The sequence below is a fragment of the Amphiura filiformis genome, chromosome 9 (genome assembly GCF_039555335.1).
Source record: "Amphiura filiformis chromosome 9, Afil_fr2py, whole genome shotgun sequence".
In the NCBI taxonomy this organism is placed as follows: domain Eukaryota; kingdom Metazoa; phylum Echinodermata; class Ophiuroidea; order Amphilepidida; family Amphiuridae; genus Amphiura; species Amphiura filiformis.
Genome location: NC_092636.1, coordinates 19632505 through 19650346, shown reverse-complemented (window position 1 = coordinate 19650346; position 17842 = coordinate 19632505). Strand labels below are relative to the sequence as shown.

The 17842-nt window shown below is 36.6% G+C and overlaps 1 protein-coding gene across 1 annotated transcript in view; it reads right to left on the bottom strand.

The window, feature by feature from the left end:
* The window catches only part of LOC140160727 (uncharacterized), a 48224-nt gene that overhangs the window by 15541 nt on the left and 14841 nt on the right, over nucleotides 1-17842 (bottom strand). The window contains exons 6-21 of the mRNA XM_072184027.1: nucleotides 17179-17335; nucleotides 16869-16976; nucleotides 16043-16260; nucleotides 14840-14902; nucleotides 14026-14185; nucleotides 11913-12101; nucleotides 10120-10311; nucleotides 8663-8928; nucleotides 8025-8171; nucleotides 6237-6320; nucleotides 5609-5740; nucleotides 4859-5099; nucleotides 4326-4465; nucleotides 3114-3368; nucleotides 1820-2416; nucleotides 757-984 (exon numbers count right to left, since the gene is read on the bottom strand). Of these exons, the coding sequence (XP_072040128.1) occupies nucleotides 757-984; nucleotides 1820-2416; nucleotides 3114-3368; nucleotides 4326-4465; nucleotides 4859-5099; nucleotides 5609-5740; nucleotides 6237-6320; nucleotides 8025-8171; nucleotides 8663-8928; nucleotides 10120-10311; nucleotides 11913-12101; nucleotides 14026-14185; nucleotides 14840-14902; nucleotides 16043-16260; nucleotides 16869-16976; nucleotides 17179-17335 (3177 nt within the window). The remainder of the gene's footprint in view (nucleotides 1-756; nucleotides 985-1819; nucleotides 2417-3113; nucleotides 3369-4325; nucleotides 4466-4858; nucleotides 5100-5608; nucleotides 5741-6236; nucleotides 6321-8024; nucleotides 8172-8662; nucleotides 8929-10119; nucleotides 10312-11912; nucleotides 12102-14025; nucleotides 14186-14839; nucleotides 14903-16042; nucleotides 16261-16868; nucleotides 16977-17178; nucleotides 17336-17842) is intronic.

The following is a 17842-nucleotide window of genomic DNA, read 5'->3' as shown; positions in this document are numbered from 1 at the left end:
TTTTCCCATGTGACCTGCCACACAGACAACGAACCTTTGTTTTGCTTAGTGGCCGTATCCATAGGTTGTCTGTGTGGCAGGTCACATGGGAAAAAGTAAACACGGAACAAGGGCACACGCCACAAGGGAACAGCCTATGGATAAGAGGCCTATGGCACAGGGTCAAATTTGGTCCTGTAGCGTTATCGATGCCCCGGTACCGATGAGTCTTTCTATTGAGCACTGAACATTAGCTTAGTGCTTTTGTTTTGTATTTAAATGAAAAATGGTAACACAGCACAAATGTTAATCATACTCAATACAATTTATTATATCACCAGGGTATGATAGGAAGTCACCGATATCGCTATGTGACCACTTTCGACGAGGTGCCTAAGGCCTAAGAGGGAATTGAAATCCCGATTATAGTATGTCATGTAATACTCGGCCGTCTTCGACCTTTTTATCATTTTTGAGAAAATTGGTACATGCCTCAAAGTAGCTTAACTAGTAAGATATTAATTAATTTAATTATGTCGTATTTGAAAACCTTGAAAATCACATAACAAATATTTGAAAATCACATAACGACGTATTTGCCGATCACCTATACTGCACAAGCCCAGTATGTTGTATCTGCAATTTGAATAATTTGCCGTTTCACATAGTGACGTATTTGCACGACGTATTTGAGCGACTTTGTCATTGCACGGTAAAATTGCTGTTTTGTCAGCAAATACGTCAGTATGTGATACGGCCGACGTATTGTCCTCTTACCTTAAGCATATCATCTTTATCCTTCTTCCTTAACCATATGAGCATAAGAACGTAGAAAGCCAGTAAGCAGATAATGGCAGTGAACACTGTGTGGTTTTCAGCGAGATTAGCATTGGCAAATACATAGGCGAAATCAATCTTGTTAACTGGCACGTAGAATGATGATGCAAATGACGTCATGTGGTTACAAATGCATTTAGTGTTGGTGAGAGTAGAGGCTGGGTTAACCTTAGTGAAAAATAAACATTAGACACAATTTTTAGTGATACCAATTCTAAGTACAAGTGCAAGCAAGCATTTTTCTCGTATTTTTCTACAAGGGGAATGTTGCATCGGTTCTAGAGTGAGTGAAGAAACATTAATCCAATATAATACGTTAGGCGATGTTTCCCTTCAGATGCGAACAATACGATCAGACGGAACTCACGGAAGGATTATACCAGTTGTCCAGACTAAGTAATTTCTTAAAGTAAGCCCAAAACTACCTTTCTGCACAAATGTTTACAATATGTCAAGGAATTACCATGCTTGAGTGGTCACGATAATCCCATTTGAAATATTGATCGATCGATATTGCCCAATTATGTCGACGCAATTACACGGATTTAGAGTTTCTCTACCGGAAGTCAATTTGTGCCGAAATTCCTTCCCACAATGCATTAAGCGTTTTGCATAACAACAGATACAGTTTGGAGGTTAATCTATATTCTTTGTTATGCAATACGCATATTGCATTGTGGGAAAGAATTTCGGCACAAATTGACTTCCGGTAGAGAAACCCTAAATCCGCGTATTACGCACCATGTGTGACCGTTATCACTATTCCTCCTAGCTAGTAGTATAACTGATAGCAACAGTCCTTGAAGGTTCTTCTTGTCAACTATACCCTTCGACAATAATATTTCACGCACCAAGTATTATTGGGTAGATTGCTGTTCAGTGATTATTATTCTTGAGGAAGGCAAGGGATTCAAATCATTGCGTCTGACCCAAAAGCGTATCTAAACGGGAGCCGCCCCTTATTGTTTCTGATTAACTTTTTGAATTTAACTCGAGAACCTACCTTACATCCTTTACCATCCCATTGCTTGGTGCTGATATCTCGAAACATACACGAGTGTACGTAAGTTTCGAAAGTAACATTCAATGGATCTTGATCTTCAACAACAGCAGTTGATGTCATCTCAAGCTCATTTGTAATATTACTTATCCAACATTTAACCACTTTTATCCCGAGGTAATGGGTTGGTGGATTTGTTCGATCGCCCATAGGTAAATCGGTAAATGTGACCTCATGCGCAGTTCCATCTGCCATGAACATTTTCTTTTCATGATGTCTCGTCATAGAAGGAGAACTGGTCTTCCTGGAAAACACCCAAATACAACTACCATCTTGCTCTTCGCTGTTCAGTAAAATAACAACTGCAGACGCACCTGGTTTGGTCAGCTTGAAACTGATAATCATCATATCAATGTCCGATGGGAATCCTTTCTTACTCTCCTCAGCTTTTAGTATTTGTGTACGTTGAAAGCCAACATCAATATTGACATCAGCATCTTTAATGGAAATGACCCTTCCATTTTCATCACGTGCTTCTATGGATTGACACGATGAGTAGCTGCAGCTTTGTGGATAGGGGTTCCTATTGCGACTTACAATCTATGTAAATAAAAAATTGAGATAATTGGGAATACAAGTCATTAGAGAATGAATTTGGAGATAACCTTCTGATAATTCTGAGCAGCAAGACCTTCCCTCTAAGCTTTTAATCCGATAAGCTGATTATCTATTTGTTTTCATGAATTGGAAGACATTATTTGATGTATTACTGAGCTCAATCATCTGAAATTATTGGAGCGTGAGCCGCCTAGGCTGGTGGCTCAGCATAGTATTTTATTTACAGAAGGTTTTTTCCAAATTCGTTTCCTAATGTATACGCGACTCTTAGCCAAGCCAATTAAATACAGGCAATTATACAGGCTATTTATCCCGTAAGGCATATATAACCAGCTATACGAATGGTATGACACCAATGGCTTACCACACACGGAAAAGGTAATGCAGTGCAGACACGATAATGTTTATGTAAATTAATAAATCCACCAGCATACGAAACTAGGGGTCTATCGGTGTAGAAATTTTCAGAAAAAGGGGGGGTCGTCCGGTGTTGGCAATGTCAAAAATGGGGTGATTTTGTATGAGAGCACCCAAAATGTTACATCATTGACAATCAAAAATAGCTTTTTACCCAATTTTACAGTACAAAATAGACCAAACTCGTTTATTTTGCTCAAAATGACAGAAGGACACAGGCTTAAAGGACAGATATTTGACCAAATATTGAGTCAATACTCACAGAGGTTCCCATGACATTGTCTGAATTTGCAGAAGAAAGAAATATATTTGGAATCCTGACATCATCTGCAATAAAACCGCTATTGCCTGCCTGTAGTGTTGAATGCTGTCTGTCAGAGCCAGATGTTCTGTAGACTGTGATTAAAGCAAAGGCAGTACGGTGGGATTGAGGAGGCTCTCCTGGCCATAGTGTCATTAGGATATTACCGATGACGAGTGATTCCAGATATTCAAAAATCTCGTTATATTGCTCGGCCTGGTTAGGGATTAAGAATAGCAGAATGAAATTGAACGAGAGTGTAAGGATAAGGAGGAGTGTATGTGGTAGGCCCACTGTTATGTACCACAATTAGACAATGGGGCTATTTCAGTCTAAATCCATATACCCCATACGGAAGACATGACTTTAATCTTCCACACAGGGATGTCGATTTCAACTGGAGATGACCTACCGTATTAAGGTAACTCCATTTGATATTTGCATTCCCTGTGTGGAAAATTAAGGGAATGTTTTCCTTAGGGGGTATATGGATTTAGACTGAAATAGCCCCATTGTCTAGTTGTGGTACATAAACAGTGGGCCTACCACGTACAACACTCCTCCTTATCCTAATTGACCCTGTAAGTAGTTAACTATGCACATCATCCCTAAATTGTGGTCAAATTGTAAGGTTAAAACTACTTACGGGGTCAATTTTACCACGCTGTTTTAAGAGTGTAAACATTATTGGTATAATCAAATGCAGTAAACCTTTGACGAGCGCGTATTTACTGCGTTGGACGCACTTGTCTCTGATTGGCTGCTGAGGCGATCTGCTGTTGCCGAGTTGAAATTTATGAATGAACTGTGCGCCGTACGCGTTGTTAGCTCCGAATTTGCAACATCACGGTAGTCGCGCTCGTCAAAGGTTTGCTGCATTTGATTATAGTACCAAGATCCGTCTCGACAACTGCAAACTGCTGATAGACATCATTTATACAGAGACAAGATTATAAGCGGGTCCTAAAATCAAGGTAAGGATCGAATGGTAATGAAGTTAGAGATGCTGCTGCTGTCATTTACAACATTCGCTTGCATATTTTGGCTCATGATGCTTTACTGAACATAATTAACCGATATAGGCCTAATGAACACATTACCCCGCAAATTATCAAGATCTAAATTAATTGTATTTCTTTCATTTCATGACACATAAGTGCCTCTTTTACTTGCCGTCAGTTTAATTTCTGCAGTACCATTGACATTCGGCGCTAATGCCGGTGCTTCTTTGGGTGTAGCAGATTCATCGCAAGTTTGTTTCTTATCGACATCAACAATGGCTACGTTGACGATATGCAGCAGAGACAGAACGCCTGAGAAAGCAAGTATCATTCAAAGTATTTGTCATCGTTGGTTTTTTTCCATAGTGCTGAATTCGTGACTCATACAAACCACCATTCTTTATTATGTCAAACGATGAGTGCGACGTTATTGTATTTTACATAGCGGTGTGCCCTCATCGCGCAAGGCAATCCATGGAATAGGGCGGCTTATATATTAATTTTTGTGATCATTTGATTTACTGTGTACTTTCCGAGATTAGTGACAAAATATAATTATTACGAAATTATTATATAATGCACTGGAAATTAACCCTAAAATGTGGTATGTTTCTACAAACGAGGTTATTTTTGATCTAAAAGTTTACTCTGAATGCGTATCAATAACAAAGGCTAAAATTGTCTATAGTTTACGTATTTACTTACCAAAAGAGAAATCACGATTGTGTATAGTTACATTTCTACTGGCCGTTTGGGCGCTACCGTCAAGCTCAGTTTGATTTCCTGACCCATCATCATCATCATCATCATCATTATTATTATTATTAGATCCACTATCGGAACCAGTGCCGGAACCAGTGCCATCCCCACTTTCGCTTCCTGTGTTGCCATCACCGTTTTCGTACAAAATATCAATAGCGATTTCTAACGATGGAATCAATGAAACCTGTTTAAAGATATTTAAAAACAAATTAGCAACAAAGTCAATAATTTAACTTTGATATTACGCTTTCTTAATTACAACACTAATATCACCATATCAAAGAATTTTAAATTACAATTAAAGCCATAATGTACGATCATATAGCATGAAATTGTTTTTTGCATGTTTGTAATGTTTACATGTCCCAACTTGCACCTAAATGGAATCGGACAAATTTGTTCAAAAAAGCGAAATTCGACATGAAGTTAATTATGACTTTATGTCCTCCCATAGAATTGCATGTTAAATGGTCAAAATAACCAGTGGGGTTTCTTTCACTTTACCTTGTTATTTCAGCTTAAAATGGACAGCAACCCTTCTCGGCAGTTATTACTAATATTATTTCAACATTTCGAATAAAGAATGACAAAATAATTTTGACGGAAATCGTACATTAAGGCTTTAAACAAAGTCTTTATTCTTCATATTACAGTAAAGAGTGAAAGAAATGAAGAAATATGAAATGTTCTTACCAGTGATCTAAAGGTTAATTCCTCCTCTACGGCCGTGGCATATTGCATCCCCGTAAGTACTAGCTTAGCATCAATTGTTGAATTCACTCGTTGCGCAAATACATTCAAAAGGGCTATCAATGCTGAACGCAACTGCAATAATATGTAAAATGTATAATATTGATTTTAAAAAGGGCATTTTCCTGTCAGAATCTCATCTATAGGGCCTATTACTAATTTACAAAAACATTGAAACACCAACTATTTTGACTTGTTGCTGTATTATAGTACTCTGATATTTAACTTACGCAGTGATGTTAGTGAAATAAGGTTTTTATTATTATTATTATTATTATTATTATTAATATTAAATACTAGAGTGAACAATAGCCCAGTGAGGAGTGACACAGGTCAAGAACATATAGGCACTAAAAGGCAACCACATGGGCCAATCAGTGGTTCACAGCAGCTTAGAGTGGGGATTGCTGGCCCCTCACCCCAGATACACACCTAAGCGGTGCGGCGGGGGTGTGCACTATACATGACCTAAACTGAAAGCATCATGATATTCAGAACAGTTCGGGCATCCAGATGGCAGACGAAACCTCTCGGTCAAGGATATTGCCGGTTTGTTTTAATTTCATATTACCTGTACTCGTTTCTCGAGTGAGCTTCCAAGTCCAGTGCCAGACGTTCCGTCCGTGGTATTACCGGTATTGTTACCCGTTTCAGCCTGCAAATGCGAAATAATTCTTCTTGATGATTTGTTATTTATACAGATATTGTAAACCAACGTATTTTCTTTTGTTTTGTTTTGTTTCGCCAATTCAAATTATGCCCAACACCAATATCCTTTTGTTTTGTCATACTATCAGCGTATGTTTAAGGGTAGACAAGGTACTGTTGGTCGAAGCAGCCTAACAATATCGATTTTCATTATGTAAATGATGTAAATCAATATATTATTGAAAAATAATACTTTGATGTTTTGTAAACGTTCATTCTACAAACCATATACTTTCAAACCTTTCTTGATTTATCGTTGTTAATGAGTTATGTACGTTTATGTAAGTGTTGCAGGTGTTTCAGCCCTCCTACAACATACCTTAAGAACCACAAGACCTACAAAAGTATATCTGTGATATTTGAATTCTTCTACACATTCGCTATGCAATGCGATTTTTGCCAAAGCTGACTGCCATTCGCAAGATGCTGTGAACTACCAAATCGCAACACTTAAAAATAGTGTCAAACCTTAAAGGCCTATTCAGTGATTTGCTCATCCGGTGGATCGTAAAATTCTTCAAAATTCAGATTTTGGCACTTTTTCTAGCGTCATAGATGTGCTATAAAGCCGAGCATTACAGACAAATAAGACATTTTACCTAACTAGAGACATTAGATGTATTTGAGTAAGGCTTCAACTTTGTCAATACTGCTGTTTTTCTTGTTTTTGCCAAAGTTTTCAATTAAAAAATACCTTTAATGACTTGTCCTTCACTTTTAGAATATTTATAAATAATTTTAATATTTTTACACTTTTGCTGGGATCACTGAATAGTCCTTTAAGACAAATGTATCTATCTTTCAAAATACTACCAAACTGGAGTCTCGGCTTAATGGCGATAAATAATAAATTTTAAGTAAAGTGTACCCAAAAGAAACAGTTTAACCACTGGTACTGGTAACTTTTGGACAGCACATGGGTATTTTATTTTTAACCCTAGAACTACGAGGGAGGTTGTACTACCCCCCCCCCTCCCAAGAATTTTTATCCGTCATAAAAAATGCACGCGTTTACGCCCAAACGACCTAAGCTAATCGTAGATACATCCTTTGCGCTCATTTTGGTGATACAACTTTCACCCCAGCACCTTACCCGGGAGTAGGACCGGCCATCAAAGATGACCATAGAGGGGGGGGGGGGTGAGGCCCCAATGATTTTCATTCCGCTCTTGTGAAATTATTTCAAGAGTTACTGACTTTTTACTTGTCAGTCAGGTGCAAATAGTCAATTCCTTTAATATTTAGCAGAAAAGTTGGTGAACATTTTTGAAGAAATTTTTAGCCGAAAATTAATTTTGTCTATACTTTTGTACATAGCCAGAATTTCCCAAATTTCCATGGGCGCCCTCACATTACGAAGTCATAGCGACATTATGTGGGGAATGTTTGTGCTTATTTGGTTTCACTGGATAGAGGAGACCCATAGCTATACATTAGTACCAAATATGACGTTTATAATTGACAATTAAGAGGGGAGCAAAAACCACATTCATCGTAGTTCGTGTTACACAATATGGCTCAGTATTTCTAGGGTTAATCAATCTGCGTCAAACATTCCCCCGAGTCACCACAATAATAGCAGATCAAGTGTGTCTAAATCCGAGTTTCTAAATTCCAACATAATGATTACATTTTTATTCGAACCACTTACCATTTGGCTTGTATAACTTATAGCATTAACAATAGAGAGAAGCACGTTGAGGGTCTGCAAATTGTCAGATACCGAGTCACTTTCTGACGATTCCAAATAATCCAACAGTACCGATGCATTCGTTAACAATGGCAACGGCAACTTGACCTATGAAAAACAAATTACTCGTAATTTTCTTGAGTTGGCAAAGTTAAAGAGGATAATGAGCAATGCGCAGATCGTAAAAATTAGTCATTTCAGCTGATAAATGGCCATGCTGCATTCGTAATGGGGAAGAAGCGTGTATTTTTATGGAAACCGGTGGTCTGCTTAGCCCGAGTCGATCTCGAACAAACTCGCCATGTGTGGCTGTTGAAGAACTAGTGGATTCGCCCTACTATCATGGCCATTTCTGGCACGAAGATAATTATAAGGATGATGACGCAGTGTGAGGCACTAAACATTTGGATGGAAAAAAACCAAGAAAATAGGAGAGAGGCAAAAAAACAAACAATACTTAAAAACAGGTGAAGAATGTTAATGTAATAGGATTCCTGTATCTCGCTGGTTTATATTACTAAAAGGGTGCATAATCTACGCCTAGCCCAAGGGCCTAAAAGGCTAAACCAGGGCCTAGAACCATGCACTGCTCAACTCACCTGGACTGGATAAATACCCTCAGCAAAGCCACCATAAGAATCGGTAACTCTTACAACGACTTCCAGTGTGTAGTTATCCGCATTGTTCCCAACTGGTAGGTCCAACGGAATCTCATGACAAGAATCGGTCTCTGTTAGCTGTCTCTCAAACCCCACACCTTGTTCTCGGTATCTGGTTGAATACTGATATGTTAAGTCAGATTCTTCAGATTGTAAGTAACTGGATGATTGGCATAATGACGTGAACGTTGTCAACGCGGCAAATCCTGAAGATATAATTCAGATTTTTTTCTTAGGTTTCATTATGTGACAACAGAGAACGAAGGAAATTCACAAGTTTATCTGTGTGATCTTACGGAAGCATATTTAAGGGTAGACGAGGTATTGTTGGACAAAACAGAAAAAAATTCGACTTTCATTATCTAAATCAATATATTATTGAAAAATAACACTTTGATGTTTTGCAAAAGTTCATTCTACAAATCATGTACTTTGAAAACTTGCTTGATTTATTGTTGTTAACGAGTTAGTTACGTTTCTCAAAAGCGTTGTTGTTTCAGCACTCTTTACAACATAACTCAAGAACCACAGGACCTATGTGATATTTGAATGCTTTATACACTTGCTATGAATTGATCAATGCAATTTTTGCCAAAGTTCGCTACCATTTGCAAGATGCTGTAAACTACCAAATCGCAACAGCTTAAAATAGCTGCTAACCTTAAAAGTAACATTGGCTCGTGCAATTTGTCGATGGGATCAAAAAACTGACCAAATATTATAGGCCTAAGCCTATTATTGCTCTAATATTCGATATTTCTCTAATAATCCCATTGAACAATCATTGCTTAAATTTTGACCTTTTCACTCCAAAAAAGTGTGGAGTAGGCTATAAATATTTGCACTAAAAAAAGCATTCACATTATATGAATGTTCAAGCATGCGAAATATCTGACAACGGCGCACCATCGTTCAAGAGCAGAGTACATTAAAGCATCTCATTTCATGTGTCTGATGCTTAACAGTACGCCTTCACTCTTGTTATTACTAAGCTGCAGTGAACCTTTGGTTGGCCAATGTGGTTTACTTTTATTGTGGCTAGGTGCCTATATGAGTTCTTGACCTGTGTCAGTCCTCATGGGCTATTGTTCACTCTAGCATTTTATAAAAAGAAAGCATACATGGGTTTACAATTGGAGTAATTACGGTCAGTATGTCTGAGATTTTAGTGAAAGTACACATTTTGTACACTTTTAGTCTTAGCATTTGGTAAAGGTGAATTTATAGCTTTTAAGCTAAGCGACAAGCGGTTGGTTTTTGAGCAATTATGAAGAACACTTTTCCAAAGCACCAAAAAGCCCTGTACCTCGTTGGTGAACACCAATCGCTCACCGCATATCGAGCATTCAGCATTAAAACTATGTGAGCTATTTTCAAGAATATTTGATGTAAAATACCATATGTAGGTGATATATCTATGTGTCCCAGAGACGGTGGTGTATTGGTTCCGAATATAAATTGTTGTTCCACCATGTAGGTGTCACCATCGATGTCAGTGCCACCATCGATGTGAACTTTGACACGCAGCCGATATGAGCTACCAGACTCGAGAACATTCTCTTTGAGACCAATTGCATCACGGTTAACACCTACAAAATGAAAAAGGGAAAATCTCATAATATATATACGTTAATACGTGGGCTGTTTTAGTTTCTGGGCGTTTGTTTTTCTCCCTCTCTTTAGCAAAGAAAATGTGCCCGCTGAAATGATGCCAATTGTTGCTAATTTGAAATTTGCGGCATTAAGGTGGTACTACACCCCTGGCCAATTTTGTGCCTATTTTTGGATTTTTCTCACAAATTATAGCGCATTGGTGACAAGTAAGATATGTATATTATAGGGGCAAGGACTACAACTACTGCACTGAAAATTTTATTTCAGCACAGACAAGAAATGTGGAGTTACAGTCAAAAATGAGGGAAAACCAATATTTGATCAATAAATCAATAACTACTTGTCTTGAGTCACTGAAATTCCAGTGCAGTAACTGGATTCCTTGCCCCTATAATATACATAATTTTTATTACCAGTGTTTATTAATTTTTGAGAAAAATGCAAAAATAGTCACAAATTTATCAAGGGGTGTAATACCACCTTAAACTTACATTAATGATCATAACAAAAAAAGCCATTAATTATTTGCATTTTGAATCCCATCAGCTTCCAGTGATTATGGAGAAGACTACCACATCAAAATATAACATAGGGGCTACCTTATTTATAGATGAATGTTATATACGTTCATAGTATTATAAATCCTATGCATTTCAAGAGGATTCAATGTTGCTTATGGAAGAAGCATGCTTGTCAATAAACACGAAACACGGATGGGTACCAATCATTTTGATACAGCTTGTATCACATATTGATGAATCAGATAACAATAAACAATGATCCTTTGTATTATAATTACTATAGAGGGCGACATTGTCAATTTGTTTTCAGCGCAAAGCCACTTTTTTTGCTACTCGCGGCTCGCGCTTGACGAATCAGATAAAGAACTTCGCGGGTTACATTTTTCACAGTCACGGGTTTATATTGATCTAGTATTTGTCAGTATGTGGAAATCAAGACGATATAAAATTCACGTTTCTGGTGTATCAAATGTGCACAGTGTTATTGCCAACGGTGAACTGTGCGGTAAACATACGCCCATTAACATTGACGTAATAGTTAAGGTTAAAGTCATGTAACATTTGCTGAAGAGGACGCCCTCAATGTTTTACAAAATTCAAGATTTTTATAAGATTTTAATGTACTTTAATAAACTAACATAGCATACCCTACAAAACTTAAGGCTTTAGGCCATCTTAATTTAATATATTGTCTCACAGCCCCCGCGCGCATTAGTAAAATAACGCATTCCGCATTAGGTTTTCAACATGGGAATGAACTAGCGAATGAATGTCTTTGTTTTGCCACATTTGTTCAGCTCAGAATGCATTTCAGAGAGTGACAACTAACGTTTGGTTTCTTATGGATATCTTACAATATGACTTTGAATGGTAATTAATATATTTTTTATTACACACTATTATCGCTTGAAATTTTTTTTTTTTTTGATGAAAGTATCATAAATATTTAAGTGAGGTACTTTATTTAGGCTTTTCTTTAATGCCCATGTTCGATTAAGAAATGAATACTATAAATACCTTGTGCCTCCCGATGCGAGGAATAAAAAATGTCTTACCTGTTGCAGCCATTCTTGAGAGCATTTCTACACGTACATATTCACTAGTTTCCAAATCCATCCTATCCAATATCCATTCATATGTCTTTGTCATATCTCCAAAGATATGGGACTTGTTGAATACAGTACGCAGACCAAGTGACAAAGACGGCGTAACCAAATCACGACAATTGGAAAGGCATCGAATTCCTGGAAAAAAATACTTTTTAACATTATATCTTTTCAAAACAGAGTAAGCATTATGTCAAATTATTCTTTTTCTGACTTTTTTGTGGTCATTTTTATTCTATAAACTTTATACACGTGTCCACCCCTTGTAAATATTCAAACGAGATTGAAGATATCGCCATCAGTGTTCACATTAATGTATTAATCTACACGGTTGTTTAATGGCATGTAAAACTGTAGTCATTTTAAAGGAAAGTTGAACAATGATGGCGCTATTTATCTTAAATCTTCTGTGCACCTTTACAAGGGTTAGAAACTTGTACAATGGAATTAGAACATCACAAAGTAGACTTTTGGCAAGGAAATAAAATATATTATCAGGAAATGTAAATAATAACTCCTATTATTGGGCTTATTTGAATTTAAAGCATATGTAAATAACGCCCTCAATTTGCACACAAATGTACAGTTTATATTATAGAATAAAAATCACTACAAAAGAGAAGAAAAAAACGAATAATTTGATACATAAACGAAAATCTATGTTTAAAATAGCTAAAACAAATATGTGTATTAGTGTGATAGCTGTTGGTATTGTCCAGGTATAGAATTGAACATTATATAATGTTTAAAGAACAAAGTATACAATCGAACAAGATGAACAATATTATATATAGCTGCATCAAAATAGAAAAAATGACCCTTTTTGTGTTTTCTTCGAACAATTACATTTTGCACAATGTAGGCATGCTTACAATTCCATTTCAGGTTATATATATGGTATATGGATGTATGCATAGCGTCTTTTTAGAATAACAATGTGCAAACCACATTGAATCAAATGAATACATGAATACAAAACCCACCCAAGTCCATGGGAAGTGATTTTGAGAAAAAAACCTGTGAATCATTTTAATTCCTTCAGTTAGATATACTTGGTCTATATGGTAAGTTTTACGTGCAAATGAGTGGGTTAAACTGTATTAGGTATGACGATTAGTATTTCAGGGACTTCGTGGGGTTCATTTTAAATGCTGGTCTTGGGTCGTTTTTTGAATCATATACTCATATACAAAGACAACAATGTTGGAATGAGATTAACACTGGTAAGATAATACAAAATAAAGCACACAGGTATGTATAATGTTCATAAGCATTCTGCCATGTAATATAAACCACACACTTTCCTTGATTAAACTCATTTTTTTTCAAAAGTCACTCTCCAGCAATGAATGTGTTACAAGTGGACTTTTATACATACTGGATTTCAATCAATGTGTTAAAAGACTCAAATCATGGACTTGGGTAGTTCTTTCATACATGCTATTTTTCACATGCTCAATAGACACAGAGGAGGAATTTGAGTTGTTCTTTCATACATATGACTGGCCTATGTATAGCAACAACTCAATTTGGCCAGTATGGACTTGGGTGGGTTTTGTATTCATATATTCAAATGTTAGTGTATTTGTTATGTACAGCCTATTACGCTAATTGCCCAAGTCATTTTTTGTCATTTTGAGAACAAAGTACAAACTAAGGTTCAAGCAGTTTTTCACCAATCTTTGCATAAGAACAAATGATATGATACAAATTAAATGAAATAATCTAAAATAATTAGGGTAATTACATAACTGATACATGCTTGAACCTCATTTTGTACTTTGTTCTCAAAATTATTTTAAAAAATGACTTAGACAATAAATAGGCTGACGATATGTAAGATCAACGGAAAGAGCATGGTATAGGCCTAATACCCATTAAATACCAATTGGAAATGGTTCGATGGTCAAAAATGATCAATTCTATAAGCCAACAAAGTGTAAACAAAAAGAATCTGGAATCATAGCCTAAATATGACTACATTCAAGCATGATTGTACACCTGAGCAGACACATTATACCAAACAGTTTTAAGATGAAAAAAATCAAAAATCAATTCTTACCTACAGGACTTGGTAGGGTGTAGCCTAAAATGTCAAAGGTCATGTTAACGACACTTCCGGGCAATGGCCTAATCTCGATATACGGGGTCGTCATTGGTTCATCTACAGCTGCAACTAAACGACGGTAGTTTACGTGATCTGGATCAGGATCGATGAAGAACTATAGAAAACAAAAGTAAAAAAATTCCAAAAATTTCAGAGATTAACAATGATTTATTTATTTATTGTATTAATTCTATTTATAATTATCCTAATTCAGTCAAATTACTGTCGTAAGTTCTCATACTGACAAACTCGCAGATAGTGTAAACAGTCCTATTGTATTATTCCGATTGTAGAGTGCAAGGTGCAATATTTTGCCGTTTTAGTCGTTACTGGTGCTCGACGAATCATGTAAGACATTTTTAGACACGGTTTATAGTAATCTCGTGTTCGTCAGTATGTGTAAATATTTCAAATTCCGCCCGTAATGCACCCAAATTCCCAAAATTCCACTCAAAGTTGGTCCAAGATTGCCCAAAATTTCAAAAATTAGCCAAAATCCTACCAGAATCCGCCCAATCTTGTAGAACGCCCCCCCCGAAAACACCCCCACATTTTTCACATGTTCGACCAAAAAGGTCCACTATTCCAAAAATAATTCCTGGTTACAAGGGAGGACTTATGAAGTAGTGACTTGTACAGAGGAGAATATTCTAGAAATCTATCAAGTTGACATTTTAATGATAGTTTCATGTGACATTTATTTAGACATGGCAACACTTTCAAATGATTCACAATATAGACGAAACAATACATTCATAAATCTACTTACACATGAATCAGTAGAGTTCATCAAGTTCTCCGAACCATAATATGCAACCGAAAATGAACTAAACTGTACGTAAGAAAATACATTTCGATTTGATTTTTATCAATAAAGAAATTTGATTTTAAATAGGTTTACATGTGACAATTCCATGGGTGATTTCCGGATTCTAACATTCTAGCATGATGCGGTTCAATACATATCCACTAAAGCAGCTTATTTCCAAATTTTCAGATATTTTGTACATTGCATTGACAAGTTCCGCATAATTGCGTGTATTACGATGCCCCGTAGGCCAATGTGTTGTAATTTGAGGATGTCGACACCCCGAAAAGACATCTGGAAAATGTCTTTGTCAACGACCGAATGTACAAAAATATGGTGTAGTCCTAGAATTTTGATGGCTGCGGATCACGAAGTGCCCCCTTTTTAAAGTCCTCTCAATGAAAAGTTAACAAAGCGTGGGTCATAATGTGCTGAAACTTGGTGGTGGTTTTTTTTGGTAGATAAATGAATTGCAATGCCCCTCATATTGTTGGAATATCTTGCAATTATGTTTTTGACGAGTCACTATTTGACTCACTTCTCTGTCTTTCAATATATTGTCCGAATGAATTTTTACATAACAATCAGTTAATTTCAAGTGAATAAGTATAAAAGCATATATAGGTCCCCATATGTGTGAGTGGTCATAACTATAAGCACTATTAATTAAAAGCATTAAAGTTGATTTGAACGTGAGTGGAATCTTTTTAGCTAAAGTATGATACCCCACTTTTGAAAAAATGAAATCGGAATCGAGATCCAGAATTAACATAGTTAATGCCGGGAGTTAATGATTAAATACAATTCAATGGCACTTACAAATTTCAAAATTCAAATTGATTATGTTCATATAGCCCAACATGTTCCACCCACCTGAAGTGAATAGCTGTCAGCGCGCGTTATCAATCGGTATTTAAAAAAAAGCAGAATTGACGGCGGTGTTTTTAATTTGGAGAGCAACATGCATGGTCGTACTAAAGCGTACATACTTTTCGAGTTGTCTTTCAATCATTAATTTCTCGATTATTTCAATTTTATTTTTACGCAAGTGTGGTATCACATTGTAGCTACTAAAATTCTGCACACGTTCATAACAATTTTATAATTGTTTCATTATTAAAGTTATGACCACTCAAGCAAGTGGAGACTCGTGTGTTTATTTACATTGCCTGATACTACAAGTCCCGTAACATTTGTGACCTTCATCAAATTCACTTTAATCCACGGGTTAGAATCATCAAGAGCAGGTATCCAGCCAGATCCGACACCAATTCGACTCTCTGTGGCAGTGGTTACGCTGGATGAGGAGCTACTTGCAGACAGCTGCGAGTCACGAATTACTCCGGATTGCATTCCTAAAGGTTGAGTCTTGTTTCTCATATCTTGACACAGTAAAATAATTCCAATTGATTACATTATAGTGATTTTGAAATTGAAAAGAAATGTCGTTTTTACTCAAATTTAACTATGGCTTATACACGTAGAATAGAATAATAATTATCATTATCAAGTCGTGTTGCCCTTTTATATCGTTATGATTTTGGTAGGGTGCAGGTGTGTCACTGCGGTCCCGGGTTTGAGCCTCGACCGTTCCCAGACAGGTACCAGAAAATGTCGCAAATTGTATGAATATAACCGATAAGCGCCAATAGATCCAAGAACCCAACCCAATCTCATGATTTGGGAAGAAAAGCGAATAGCGATTCGTCTGTTTGCCAAAATCAAGTTACGCATGAATTACCTTGAATTAGAGCTCAGGTATCAGACGACGTTAAATATGTATGTCACCTTCTGTAGCTCACTTAAAGCGCTACTTTGTTGTTAAATATTTGATACGCTGCCCCTGGCTCTTTACCGTCTGATCACTGTTATCATTGGTAACATGACAAACGGGCGAATCGCTGTTCGGTATTTTGCGAAATCCCGACGATATATATGGCTCCAAGATACTCCAGAACTTGAAAACTAAATGAACTACATCTTAACTTACCATTTTCACAAAATTCTCCATCCCAGCCAGGAACAGGACATATACATCTGGTTTGAAGTCCAGAACGAAGGCAAACGCCACCATTATGACAAATATTTGTCACACAAACTAAGATATGTATTTGAAAGAAACGTACATGGTTTATAAATATGACTCAATAAGACATTTGAATTAAGAGGTCTTTTTCGTGATATTCTGTGAAAGTAAAACACAAAAGATATTGAATATTTCCAAATAATAGAATAGTTTTGATTAAATTTAGGCCTACTTCGAAAATATATCTGATCTGCCCTCGTTCGGTATGACTTACGTATCGGTGGATTGTAGCCTAGGATCTCCATCGTAAAGTTAGTCTGTTTGCCGGTGGTGGTTGGGTAAATACTTATAAATTTGGTAACAAGAGGCTCATCAAATACCACTACTAAACGACGTTCATATTCGGCTTCGGGTTCAGGGTCAGAAAAAATCTGTAAATTGGAACATTTAAAAAAAACAGGAATTCTTATTTCACAGCCTGAACCTTATAAGCGGCATCTATTAATTATTATCACCATCAACAAGAACATAATATGACAGAACAAAGTGATTGAGATGTTGTCATCGCCCACCACGTCATCGTCTAATAATATTTGTAACTTTCTGGAAATCTGTAAAAGGCTAGGAGACCAAGAAATATGTCTACAAACAACTTGTTTGAACAAACAAAACACACACTACGATCGTAGCTTTAAAAGTTAGTAAGCTTAAAATATACTTTTACAACAAACATGGTAAGACACGGTTCCCTTTTAGATTGAGGGACGTTTTCAGCCCCTTAAGGAAGATGTCATGCTGTCCTCAATACTCATATACAAGAAACATTCTGTGTGAGGATCACTTAGAACGCCAGTTCACTTGGAACTCAAGTCCTTCCTTTGGGAGTTTCAAGCCTCAACCCTGCCAGGCTTGCGGTCTTGATTTAAGAATTTATCGAT